The sequence below is a fragment of the Branchiostoma lanceolatum genome, chromosome 7, assembly GCF_035083965.1.
Source record: "Branchiostoma lanceolatum isolate klBraLanc5 chromosome 7, klBraLanc5.hap2, whole genome shotgun sequence".
NCBI classification, from domain to species: Eukaryota; Metazoa; Chordata; class Leptocardii; order Amphioxiformes; family Branchiostomatidae; genus Branchiostoma; species Branchiostoma lanceolatum.
In genome coordinates this window covers 15,479,133-15,492,934 of record NC_089728.1, presented here as the reverse complement: position 1 = coordinate 15,492,934, position 13,802 = coordinate 15,479,133, and the positions used below count along the sequence as shown (strand labels likewise).

Below are 13,802 nucleotides of genomic sequence, written 5' to 3'. Positions count from 1 at the left end.
AACAAAACCATGCAGGGTTTGACATGCAAAGGGTGAGTTGGTGGGTTGTTAAGGTGAGTACAGTGAGTATGGGGGGAGGTACTATGGTGAACAAAAAGCAAAGGTAAAAGCCGTGCCGGCACCCACCACGCCTCCGAGACCCTGCAGAGGTTCTACCACCGGGTGCACCATGCTCCCCACTGGCATGCAAGAGTGGAGAAGAAGACCTATTGTCCACCACCTCAGAACTCCTAGTGGTGCCATCAGCCATGCAATCAGTGGAAGAGCTACCAGACAAGCCTCTAGTGGTATCGTGGTATCTGTCCATGCTGCTCCGGTGCGAACGCACCAGGCCCTCTCCGTTCATGCCAGCCCTAAAATCATCGTACGACCTCCGTGCAGACTCGACTGATCCGTTGGTAAGTTTGGAACGGCTCGAGGGTACGTATGGGGGAGGAATGTCAGATTCTACGTGGCCATTCATGCCCTCACCTTCTTCATTTAGATACACAGGTTTAGCGATTACGGGGCCATTCGGCTTTCTGTCGTCCCCGTTCACAAAAACGGCCTTGGACACTACTCTTCTATTGGCATGCTCGTTTTGGTGGTTAGTGTACACATGTTTAGGTTGTGAGGAGTCCTTGTTTCCACACTCTGGCCCATTCATGCTACTGGACCTGTTGTTGTTGTTACTGTATCTAGAGAGTACAGAATCAGATTTAGAATAGTGGAAGCTAGACCCTGACTTTGTAGAGTCAGAGTCCCTGTCCTCCCATGCTCTTCTATACGAGGATTTGCGCTCATTGCTGGTGTATCTGGAGTCAGAGTTTGAGTCTTGCCATGACTGTCTGTCTGATTCTGAATTTGTTTCGGACTGGACCGAGTCTCTGGAGGACCTTCTGGAAGAGAACGAGGGTCTACCGTTTCGTTCGTACTTCTGCGAATCGGAAGAAATGATTTCCTGCCAAGGTTTTCTGTGAGGGTTTGAGACCCTCGTCTCCGAACTTGAGCTAGACTCTGAACTGGAGTCCTCCTCCCATGCGGGAGTGAGGGAGGGCTTCATGTCCCTCAGCGCACTGTTCAACTTGTTCGTGGCAAACTCAGGCTGGCTCTGGCTCCGCGACAGAGTGATAAAGGCAGAGGAACGAGTCTTAGCCGTGCCACTGAGAAATCTCGAACCTTCGTCCTTGTCCTTCTCCATCGCCATCTGCTCCTTCTGTAGCGCCGCCATTCTCTCCCGCCGGGACTGTCGGGGCATCGACCCCTGTCCATTGGTCAAGGCTACAACAGAAAAAACTTTGGTGTAAGTGTACAGTACACACTGCCAGGAACCACCAGAGTTAGTACCGCAGCTTTTCTGATGAGAAGCACCCACGCTACAAACCTGCAAAGGTAAAGTTAGAAGGTCTACAAACACCAGACCCTGAACGTTTGGAAAGACATCTGAGCAATCTGGAATTTCCATGTCTCTACGAAAGTCGCGACAGAAATAATAAAGGGAAGCATACACTTCTAAAGGACATGTGAAAGACATTCAAAATCAAAATGGAATATGAAGCTTATAGATATACAGTTTCTTTCTAAATTGCCAGAGTCTTTCCAAACCTCAAGTGAACAAGTCAGAGTGTTATTTTCGGGTAACAATTTTACTAAGTCTAACTGCATGCAGTTAAATAGGTCAATACGATGAAGGAAAGCATGTACATGTACATGTACAATAAACAAACTACTGTAGTAGTAAATCTGTATCCATGTCAACGAAGTTGCCATGCAGCACTGCAACTGTTGAAGGCACACCACACAGCATTCCCTGTCGGAACTACAGGTAAGATATCGTCTGTAACAGCTGTCAATCATTCACACTCCACATGGAGGGGAACCTTACAAGACTCTTCCTCAGCCTCTCTACGTTTCTGCTTGAGGGATTCTAGTCTAGAGAGTTTCCTAGGTCTCTTAACCGTCAATGCTGGGAGACGAGGTTGCGGACAGAAGAAAGCAACGAAAAGGACAGAAGAGACACAGAAAAGGGGAAGAGCATTTAAAGCATGGGTTATTATATGCAAGTCATTATGGAGAGCAGAATTACAATGTAAATTGGGTATATGTTAGAGAAATGGACTGAAAGTTTACAATTGGGGATGATCTTGTATTCCTAGCTAAAAGGATAGAGACAAAGTTTGTAGACAAGCGAACAAAGTAAAGTTTGTGATGCTATATTGATAACATTTAGACATGTCATTAAGCCATCAATTATGGCAATGAAAGAATACATTATGAAAATGAAAGAAATATGAAAGAAAACTGCAAAGTATGAGAAAAGGAAGTATGAAGGAAAGCTGGGAAGTCACCATTTAATAAAGCAGCTTCTACGTCATCTGATTCAGATGTTGGTTTTTGGTCTTCCTGTTCAAAAACTTCATCGGGCTCAGGCGCTGTGGGTTAGTTAGGAAGGGACATGAGAAGGATTGCCAACAGAAGCAAGTTGTACAGGAGATGAATGTATACTACAGTCTAGTATAAATGTAAACTACATGTATGGTCTAGTGCAAATGTAGATATAGAATAATGTATAGAGGAAAAAACTATACAGGGCAACACAAATATGTTGACGGAACGACGTGATTGATATACACAGCACACCTAAGTTTGCTATCAATAACTGTTCTCTCCAGGCGTATGAAAATTATCATAATCATACTTGGTGCATGCTGTATGAAGGGGTATGCAGTCAACATGGATTACCAAATACTATTAGCAAACAATGTTACCCATTGGGAACTTTCAGTTTCAGTCAGTATAGCACAACATAGAGTACGTCACATGATGTAACAATGGCAATGATTAGAAAAAGTGAACCCACTGACAATATGATACATTCAAGCAGATACATCTTAGAAAACCTTGACACCAATGCAAACTGTACCACACACCAAGCATTTGTAAAGGCTTACATTTGGACTCGGTCTGTCCCGAGAGTCTCTCGGTAGTTCTTTCAACACGATACAACCCCGGGGGTGGGGAGACTGTTGCACAGTTCAGGAAACACACAGGGGGACAAGGATGAAAAGAAAGGAGAAGATACAAAACACAAGAAACAGAAGATTAGAAACAAAGTAAACATTGACAGTCATCTTCTTCTTTGACTATGTGATTAGTCTCTCACAGTTTTTACACCTTGACTGTGACCTGTGACTGCTACGAAGTACTTTAACAACAGAGAAAGACTTTGCAAAATACCAGGTGCCCTCTTAGACACAAAAGATGATTGGCACAACATTAAACAAAATACCTCTCATGCCATCAATGGAACTGATGAGTTAGACTAAAACCTACATGTTTAACTATAATGCAACCTCTAACGCATGAGAATGGCAGTATGGATACAAACATAATCATGTACATATGGGAAATGGTCCCTTTTCTTTTACTCAGTCTGTAAAAGAATCTTCCCCATTAATCCTGTTTCACAGTAACTGTTGTTATGCAACAAGAAGGTTTGGTGTTTTTCAAGAGGCTAGTCCCAAACGTTTAATGCCTTGTTACAAATAAAGGCCCAAAGGTTCATGCAACTGAGAAATCATTTAAAAAGTCTTCAAGCCAGGGATTATTCAAAGCTAAGCAAGGGACAACAGGATGTGTGAATATTAACTCTGACAGCTTGAAGTGTAGCACAAGTTATGGTTAAGATTAATGAAATGCAAAGCTTACTCTCATCATCAACTACTTGTGGTAAAGGCGGAAGCTCGTCCAGAATGATAGTTGGACAGTCAAAAGTGATAGGCTCATCAGGAATGCTTGGCGAGAGCTCGTCAAGTGTGACGGGTGAAGACTCGCCAATAGACATAGGCGGAGATTCATCGACAGAGATAGGCGGGGACTCGTCAATGTTATCAGGCAGAAGCTCATCGGGAATGACAGGTGAGGCTTCTCCAGGTGTGGAATGGATAGCTGGTATGAGAACAATAATATTAGAGGTAAAAGAAGCTGAAGCAATTATGTGTTCAGTAATCTCAAATAAAGAAGTGAAAGAAAGAAAAAGTTTCTTGTGAAATTAAGTCTTTACATGATTTCTATTAAGTCTACTACCGTAATTACGTGTTGGTATCAAATGGTATCGCAAGCTTTTGGTACACTTCAATTTTCCCCTTTTCGACCAATCTTTCAGGATTTCTATATCTACATGTAAATGCATACAAACTTATGAAGATTACACAGGTGACCTTAAAAACACCACTCAGAAGAAATGTTAAGAATTCCTGTGAAACACTAGTACCATATGAATTGTGCCGGGTGTCATGCTTCAAAGACAAAAAGTTACAGAAAAATTAAAATCAATCAAACAAGCAGACAGTGACGGATACAACTTGGCGTCATGGATCACATGGCAATGAACCAAGATGGGAGCTCACATTCGGTGTCATGATTGTCAGGGGATGGGAACACTAGCTCATCATTTGTGTCTTGTGGTGAGGATGGTTCAGACGGCTGGAGATCAGCTGAAAGGATGGAGAGGAGCCAAGGGCACATGACTAAAAGCTAATCTCCAAGCAGATGTTGGGAGAAAAGATTGTGACATTTGTTGACATCCCCATTTTTGCTGAAGGTTGTATCAGGAAAAACAGGGCCATCAAGAAACGGTCCAGTATCCCCTTCCAATATCTGTTTGGAGATTACTAAAAAGCAACTATTGTGGTACACAGTAGCAAGATGAACAAGAATACATGAAGGGTACCACAATGAAAAAGCATACATTGCCTTACACTACTGTACAGCTAAATGTACTGAGCCTACTACGTTGTGTATGTACAAGTGATAAGAACATCAGTTCTAGAAGCAGACTAAAAAGCTATGGTATGCAAAAAGAGTACACACAAAGAATGCATAGCATCACAAGAAAAGTTCACAATAAAAGTAAACTAAAATTGAATCATGTAGAAAGCACACACAAATAGATACATGATTGCACAGACAGCAAAGAGAGAAAGGATAAAATAAGATAGAGCAAAGAGAGAAAGGATAAGATAAAATAGATACAAAGACTAAAATTGCACAGGAAAAAGTAACACAGCAAAAGCATGCGACAGAAAGAAATGCGACAGAGCAGAAGCTTACACTCATCGATGTGCAGTGTTCTTAGTTTGTCTTGTGCGGCGGAGGACTCCTCATCTTCGTTATCTATCGACATGTCCTCATCACACTCCTGACCTTCCTCTACTTCCTCCTCCTCCTCTTCTGCATCTTCCTCATCATCATCACCATTAACCAACTCATCATCATCATACTCAGGTTCTTGTTCCGTCTCCAGCTCTGTGTCTTCCTCTGACTGGGGCATATTTGCCACTGTGGCCAGAGACAGCACAAGACAAAAAGTATTTGCCGATGCCCTTTATTTTTCAAACGTACTTGGTTCATTATAACCTTGCGAGCAACAATAGTCCACTAGACCCATGCGTCACAAGGAAAAGTGGGCATAAAGCAAATGTTTAGAAACTTCAAATTGCGTCCCTGCATTATTATAAGGAAAAAGACCCTTGCAAGTTGACCATCATTTCCACAATGACTGAGCTAGTAAAAAAGTGCAAAAAAATCTATATTGTTGAAAAGGTACCAAGGTGCTTAGCCAGGGTTACACTTGTTAGGAAGCACTACATGCGCCTTAAGTTTGTGTTACAAAGCATGCAACCTGGTAGTAAGAAAAATCACTGAAATTGTCGAGACAGACAAATTTCACATTGTCCAATGAGATGAAAGGCAGGACACATATTAGAATTACCAAGCTCTTCCGTAGTTAAGTACCAGTGTCAATTCAACAGTTCTCAAATAGCTCTTTACAAAATGAAGTTGGAAGAAAACAAGCATATATCCAGATCCGAGGAAGAAAAGTGCATTTTTGTCTGCAGGGAGACTTGGAGTAAGACTTACTCAATTACTGTTCTATGCAGAAGCAGTCATTGTCAACAGCGTACCAAAACGTTAGCTCGAAGTCATGCGACTTTGTTTGGTAAATCAAGACTGTCAACAAGAAACCACTGTAGCTATTTCTGTCTTCTTCTGATAAGATGTTATCACAGATGTGACAGCAGCTAAGCAGGCTTACATGCCATCATATCTGCATGTATGGACAAATCTCCGACACTGTGGTCACTGAGTCTGCAAATCTCTGACTCAGGGGCAAACACTGCTGTTAAGCAACCGTCCAAATATCACTCTGTTAATACTAGTACATAGTAGGGGTCCAAAAGATTAGGAAGAATTATCAAAGTCGTTTTGATGCAGATATGGACTAACAACATGGAAAGCAAAGAGCATTTTAATTTCTGAAAGATTTGCATCTTGAAGACAGGTTGTCAATGGAATGATATAAAAAACATTAGCCAAATTTAACCAATAGGAAAGGTAATGTTTGAAGCAACAGAGGCTTTTCATTGGCATTGTGATTTCTAAAATTTGAATCCCCCAATGGCCATGTTGGTTGGTAATTGGATTACAGCAGCAACATGTTGCTATGTTTAGCTAACACACACTGTACTCCAACATGGCGAATGTTGAAACTGTCATATAAAAGCCTGTTTCAATGAACTATAGTTGCGACAGATATCTTTCAATTTCGGTGAAGTACATGTAAGTAGCAAATTTGTTGACAATTACATCATGACACTTATGAAATATTTTTCATCACAAGGCCATCTTTGCTCTCCATGTATTCACTACCACACAGCCTAAGCTCCAGGGACTTTCTCCTTATCTCAGTTCTAGGAGCAAACCCTTAAGAGCTAAGATTGGGACAGATTGAGCCTCTACGAAAGCTTACGAGTGTCGAGAGCGTCAGGTTTGTCACGTGGTTCGGTTAAAGCAGCTTCAGGCAGTGGAATGTCGTTAGGCTCAACGGGTGGAAGAGCTAGGGACAAAAATGACAAATCTATAGAAGCTGTCCTGAGAAAAATTTTAACTCAAATAGTACTACATGTATATCCTAATGGTCTGGTTACACATACATGTACATGTACATGAAGTTAAACTAAATGTACCAAACTAATGAAATCAACTTATGAATAGGACACTCAAAATCACAACAACTATATTAGACCTGCATGTACAGTATGAGTAAGATACAGACTACAGGTATTAGAAATAGTGGTGACAAATTGATGTACCAAAGCCATGCAAACTATACATTTACCAGCTGCCCTGTCAAATTTGGTCTCTTTTTCCTAACTTTCCAGTCTTTTTCTGCGTCTTCTAAAGTGACCGAAGTTACAATGACTTCTAGAGCTTAAACACCGAATCAGACAGAGCAGAACAATAGAAATGCCAAAGCCATGCTGATCAACTTTTCTCACAATCGCGGGACCAATCTTCAAAGACTGGGAATTCGCCTCCCATCAGGAGAACTGTGTGCGTATACAGAACACAGTGATGTGAACACAGACAGGGGACAGGAATGGAGAAATGTGGTATGTGTCAACACAGTTGTCTGTGTCCAAAGACACTGCATATTATAAATCATCTACACAGTGTAGTCACAAAAAATCAAGAAATGAGAACATGTTTGTGTATACAAGGTACATGTATACAAATGTATGTTGTAGAGTAAGATTTGTGGGGTGTGTTGGAACAGTACTGACTTCATCCTTGCTTTAATCATGCATAAAAACACTAAATGGAGAGATGCCACCTACATGTATACATGTGTGTATCCATGCTTCAATGAAAACACACAATGGAAAGAATCAAATCAATACCCAACCATGTTTGCACACACAAAAAAACCAGCAGTGAGTAACCATGGAATACCAGTAAATACAAAATCAAGCTTGGTTGAAAAAATGAAATAACAATGGAAAGCAGCAAGCTAGTACAAAACCATGCTGGAAAACTGTAGAGAAGGCACTCAAACAAAATATAGTATCTTAGAGTCAGAAATGTTAAATTAAATGACGTACTTAAACGTCCTTCACATCCTTACTGTAATTCTGTGCTCCACCAAGCATATATAGTTGCAGTTAGCAAAATATACAATGGAGAATGACCACAAGTAGCATGTACATGTGTGCATAGTCCAGTGGATAGCTACTTTTCCTCTGGATCAAGAGGTTGGGAGTTCGAATCCCAGCTGTTGTCGCTCACCCGACATGCATGCTATTGGACAAAGCAGCATTCTCTCAACTGCACTGACCACCTTACACCATTGATAAACCATGCTTGTTTTAAACCACACAATAAAGAGTGACCACCATGACATGTAAGTACATGTAGTAAATCTTACGATAACATGTAAGTTATGGTCAGTATAGAAAACGCAGTGTAATACAAAACATGTTGACGATGATATCCATTGTCAATAGTCATTAATTTCCCAGCCATCAGCATGCAAAAAATCCTCCACCAACACCCAGCTATAGTGTTTCCTAGGTGAGCAGAAACTGAACTAGAAATGTGAGAGAGCATATTGAATAGATGCTTACAGAGTTCACGTCTCTCTTCTTCTCTCTTTTGTCTCTCCAGCTCAGCAACTGATGAGGAAAATGGTAAGGAACCAGACTATAAATATTTAACATCTAGTAAAATTCTTACCACAAGAAATCAAATAGTCACAGTACATGGTTTCACGAAAATAGTCCTAGCATAACATATAGTGTATTCACAACATCATAGCAGTGAAATACATGTAAGTACATTGTGCATTCAAGACAAAAAACACACTTGGTCTAGCACTTTCAAGCAAATCTACTATCATAATTAATAATCCTTCCTATAGTCTTGCAAGTAGATGTGGTTAGTACACAGCACACTGCAATAATAATATTTATCTATAACTATATATATATTCTATAACTCTAACAGCATGCTCGTCTCTTCAACACATTCACCAACTTAAGACCATCATGCTAGGCGCCCAAATATTTAGTAATAACTTTTCTAGTAACCTTTTCTTTCCTCTTCTTCTAGCTTTTTAGAATGTTCTAATTGCTTGGCAACATCGTCCCTCCACGAGTGTGTTTGCCGTTGGTAGGAAGCTGAAATTAGAACAACCTTAAGTACAAGTACGTGTACATGCATGTATAAGAAAAGTCATCATAAAAAAATTACCACAATTAGCAAATATCAACACAAGACCCTGTAATGGGGAGCTATCAATGATAGGACAATTGACATTTGTATACACATGACTTTGTGCATATAACAGATTTAAGTACTTAGAGGCACATGTAACTACAGAGACTCAGAGACCAAAAAGCACTAAAACTAGTAAAAGTCAGAAAAGGAGAAGAAAAAGGACACCTTTTGCTGCTTCTTCTTTTCTTTTTTGCTGTATTTCTTCAGCCTTTTTCCAGAAGTCTGGGTCAGCTGTTGTGAGAAGTTCACAAAGTTTGAAAGAGAAAAACAAATAAACAACAAAGAAAGGCACAGCAAGGAAAAATAGCATTTTACGAAAACAGAGTTTCCCTTCTAAAGTTCTATTCTAAAGTTTGCACAATTGCATGGAGAACTAATCACATTCTGAAATGACCGTTAACATGCTAATAAACGTTGCAGATGTTCAGAATAGCTGGTTTTAGCTACAGTAGAAGAATACAACCCAGGCCCAAAATACATGACTGTACTTGTTTAAGTACTGTAAACATACTGGAGCCTTAAACAGCTAATACACAACGGTAGTACTAAAAAAAAATAGTATCTTCTAAAACCACACAACATGCTTGTGTATGCCCTCACTTGTAATATTAACATTACAGTGTTAAACACATATGTGATTGTACAGTATTTGTAGTGTGGAATAGAAGTAGAGAAAGGGCTCTTACATCTAACCAGTTCTGTCTCCTCCATATATCTCTCTTTCCATCTTTTTCTGGCCTCCTCTGCATACACCTCTTTCACTGGGGAAACAAGTTTGGGGTTTAGCTGGAAAATTCCTCAGTGGTTAGTGATGATGAAATGTCATAGAAAATGCATGATGTTATCTTTTTAGGTGGCGGCGACTGATGTTGCTGTGAAATGGAAGGTGTTAGCAACCTGTGGGATGAAGAAAAGGTTTTAGTAATGAAAGATGCAGCTTGAACGCTTACGCAGTTTACCATGATAGTGAGTTATTCCCTATTGCATGGGTGCTTATCCAGCTTTGCAAAAATCAAAACACAATACCGTAGGTTCTGCGATGGACGTGCGATAAGCATATGAAGAATGGTGATACCACATTGTACATGTTAGCTTGACATCTGCTTTTAAGTATAACACCGATTCTCGTCTTAAAGGCTTGTAAAGTTGGGCTCAAGACTTTCCGTGCACATTCATGCCTGTCCTGATGTTGCTGCATGTTCAACAAACTAGACGTCAAACTTTCTTAGGATCAAGCCATTACACTTATTAACTGAAACAGTGGATGTATCCAGTTACTTCAAACCTTTTTATAGTAAATTCTCTAAAGCCAAGTCAAGTCAAGTCTATTACAGCTATCCCTTGAAATTTGCTACCAACTCCTCGGTCTTACATCTCTGCTCTTCAGCAAGTTTTCTTTCCTCCTCAAGTTCCTCGGGGGTCTTCTTGGGCTCCTGCTCTTGTTTTTTCTTGTCTTCTAGGGACTTCATGATGTCGTAAAAGGTACCCCTCTTAGTCGGCGCCTCCTCTGTTTTCTTTTCCTCCTTTTTCTTCAATTTTTCCTCGCTTTTGTCCTTGTCTTTGCGTAGGATGTCGCTGTCAGAGTCAGTCTTAGTCTTATTGCGAGATTGGCGGTTAGCGGAGATGCCATAAGTTGTGCCGAGAATGTGGTCGAATTTGGAGAGTTCCTCCCGCCACGACCTGTAGCCGCGGTTATATCCACCGCCTGAGACGCCAGAAGGAGAGGAGAAGAAGAAGAAGGTGTTAAAGGCAAAGTAGATAAGACAGTGAAGAGAATAGAAGACATTTTTAAACAGGTGGAAGTGCAGGAATTACAGAAAAGCATTTGATTATGATACATGTACTACACAGAACTTTAAGTTAAAAGATTTGAGGTCTGAAGCATTCAGATTTCAAGTTCAAGCATAGCTTCAAGGAAGCAATAAAAGTTGATTTATATGATGCAAACAAGTCCAAGCATAGTGAGAAGTCCAGCATATATAAAGAGACAAATACATTAAGCTTTCTGTCAAAGCCATCATGTCTACAATATATTTGACCATGTCAGTTTATGGAATCTTTCAATAACCATTAAACCTGGCCTATTCCTCTTACACTCTGCAAGGTATCTAAGATTTGTCTAATAAAAGCTATTCTTGAGACAATATATAAACTTTGTGTAAAATTGCAGTAGAAGTTTAGTAAGGACAGCAAAATTCTAGATACTTGTCAACTGTTATGACATTAAGATCATCTCTAGAAAAAAACACTTAGTGATCACGTAATGATATTTCAAAGCCTGACATGGTCAAATATATTGCAGTCGTCATGCAGTATAAGACGTCATCGCGAGACATTCTGAAGTTGTCGTGCAGTAACAGCGACGTAACGGCGGTCCACAAATAGCCGTGACCTCTTCCGTCCTAGGGGCAGGTTGCGGCTGGAGGTTTTCATTACGTGAGCTTTTCTCAAGGGGACGTTGTTGGCTTGACTTCAGGAGTAAACACTGATCTGCTGTGCAAGCTAGATCTCAACCCACCACTTGCTACATCATGTCTTATCCTGGGCACCTAATCTCCAATATCTTACCGACTAATTTCCCCACACGACATTCCGAGACTTGGATTACGCTTCTGTGGTAACCCACTGTGATAATAGACTTATCAACTGCGTTATTCCAGTGATGCCGTATGCAGGCATAAAACATACCATGCATCTTTACAAGTATGTAGAAAATACATAGCAGATGTACAAGTTACATGCACGGGCGCAGCTGTGGTACATAGCAGCAAATGCAGCGAGCGTAGAGAGAAGGGATTCTTACTATTGCTACTCGTTTCTTCCTGACCACCGTATACTCGGTCTCGCCAGGACCTTCTTTTGCCAGCTGTGGAAAAACGAGAAATCGTCAATACATCAATATGACATCTAGTTATACGTTAGAAACTTTCCAGTGCTTAGTCTCCCGTGTATGTGCTCCAAGAGTTGTGATAGTTTGTATGTGCCCACAGGCAAGAGACTTGCCAAAAAGCACCATCAGCTGAATATAGACCTGCCCCGAAGAACCACAATCCGACAGATGTCAGTACACGCAAAGAAAAACCCTGTCATGTCAAACAACTGCAAAACCACAGTGTTCCACCGACTACCCACCTTCCTCCATCGGTCCCAACATCTTGGCTACCCAAACTGCGTGGGGAGTGGATCCGAGAAATCCGCTGTATAAATCACAACAAGGAGGGAGCCCGAGCTATCTATGAGGCATGATTCAACCCATCGGAACCTTCGACTGAGCCACACTGCTTTGGATTCTTGAGAAATCACACCTTCCCGACAAGTCAGCTGACCGAGGGGATGGAATGCCTGGAGGCCTCAAATCAAAATGCCAGTTCCCTCAAACCAGCGAGCAACAACTCCACAAGTAATTCCTCCTTCTTTTTGCGTGTTGTCGTCGTGCGACGCCACAGAGACTTCTGTTCGCAGGATCTGTGCACTATGGGTCTTTTTGGAAACTTGAGTCTTGTTTTATATTTAGCCCCCCATCAAGATTGCAAACAGGGGCAGGGACGCCCGTAGTTGCCAAGAGCAAATAGAAGGACCGAGCAAGCCTGACCCGACAGAAAGAGGTCAAGTCTGCTCGTACGTAACCCACTTCTCGTGTGGTGGTGGTGACTTTCATGGCGTCGGTAAATATACTCTGAGTCACATACTGCACAGGGCACTGACCACAGAGAGATGATGACGAGTCAGTGAAAATAGATTTTTTGTTTTCTACAAAACACTAAAGCTGAAACTATAACATCTTAAAACTGTGACATTACAGTCTGACCCTTATGGAACTGGGAAAAATTTTCTTACCAATCAGTAAAAATGATCCTTAATATGATTTTCAATATCACTGCTAATTTAGCACCCTTAAGTACACAGTACATATTAGATATCAAGTACACTGTATGTGTACAGACGAATGGATTATCCGAAAGACATTGTGTTGACAATAGTATGTTCAAAACAAAATGCTTCACTGCTATGTTACAAGACTTCGGATACATTTTGGGCCTGTGGAATACTACAATTTGTTGTTTTCATTATATACGATACGAGGGACTGTTTCGAAGTTGCTCAAATGTCTCGGTCTAAATGCACAGCCACCTACTTTTCTTACAGCTTGGCATCTCAGCGAGCGACATGTGCCAAGCAAATGTCAGAATGTGTTGTCAGGAAAATTGTTCACATGTTCATGTCAATGAATGGGGAGGCAAACACTCAGGCATCCTTGACCAGCTAATCTCTGAGGAATAGAAATCCACGTCACTCGCTTTTTAATCCGGAAAGATCTGGACCTTTCAGTGACGTCCGCCTGACATAATTCTTTTTAAACCAAGGCTTTTGAGTCCTTGTGGCTTTCTGATATCGCGTAATCTTCTGATAGCGTCTTTACTGAACAAACCAAGGCCAAGTTTTATGTTTAGCGACAACAAACAGCAGTGGGGGTAATGACTTAGGGAAATGCTGAAGTCAGTTTCATTTTCAAGGTAGCAATGGCTATTCATCTTTAAAAGTATATCTGCAGCCTTCCTTACTGTCACAAACAGTCAAAGAATGACGTAGAGGCCTACGTAGGACTTGAGAAATGTAACCAACAAAATTCCATCCAACACTCTGGAGTATTCTAGAACGTGTGAAGGAAAATACCGTAGGCGCTGAGGTTCTATCTGGAGAAACTT

General features: G+C 41.0%; 1 protein-coding gene across 30 annotated transcripts in view; it reads right to left on the bottom strand.

Annotated features, from left to right (window-relative positions):
- The window catches only part of LOC136437860 (FH1/FH2 domain-containing protein 3-like), a 91,277-nt gene that overhangs the window by 12,218 nt on the left and 65,257 nt on the right, over positions 1–13,802 (bottom strand). For 5 of the 30 annotated variants that reach the window (XM_066432396.1, XM_066432397.1, XM_066432398.1 and 2 more), the window contains 15 exons: positions 11,900–11,962; positions 10,469–10,801; positions 9,783–9,857; positions 9,262–9,327; positions 8,907–8,996; positions 8,445–8,492; positions 7,320–7,370; positions 6,791–6,877; positions 5,092–5,319; positions 4,389–4,475; positions 3,688–3,927; positions 2,931–3,002; positions 2,328–2,411; positions 1,865–1,945; positions 127–1,260 (listed from right to left, as the gene is read on the bottom strand). In XM_066432396.1, coding sequence (XP_066288493.1) covers positions 127–1,260; positions 1,865–1,945; positions 2,328–2,411; positions 2,931–3,002; positions 3,688–3,927; positions 4,389–4,475; positions 5,092–5,319; positions 6,791–6,877; positions 7,320–7,370; positions 8,445–8,492; positions 8,907–8,996; positions 9,262–9,327; positions 9,783–9,857; positions 10,469–10,801; positions 11,900–11,962 — 2,739 coding nt within the window. Of the gene's footprint in view, positions 1–126; positions 1,261–1,864; positions 1,946–2,327; positions 2,412–2,930; positions 3,003–3,687; positions 3,928–4,388; positions 4,476–5,091; positions 5,320–6,790; positions 6,878–7,319; positions 7,371–8,444; positions 8,493–8,906; positions 8,997–9,261; positions 9,328–9,782; positions 9,858–10,468; positions 10,802–11,899; positions 11,963–12,228; positions 12,827–13,802 lie in introns of those variants that run through there. The other 25 variants (XM_066432427.1, XM_066432403.1, XM_066432424.1 and 22 more) reach the window with 25 other exon arrangements.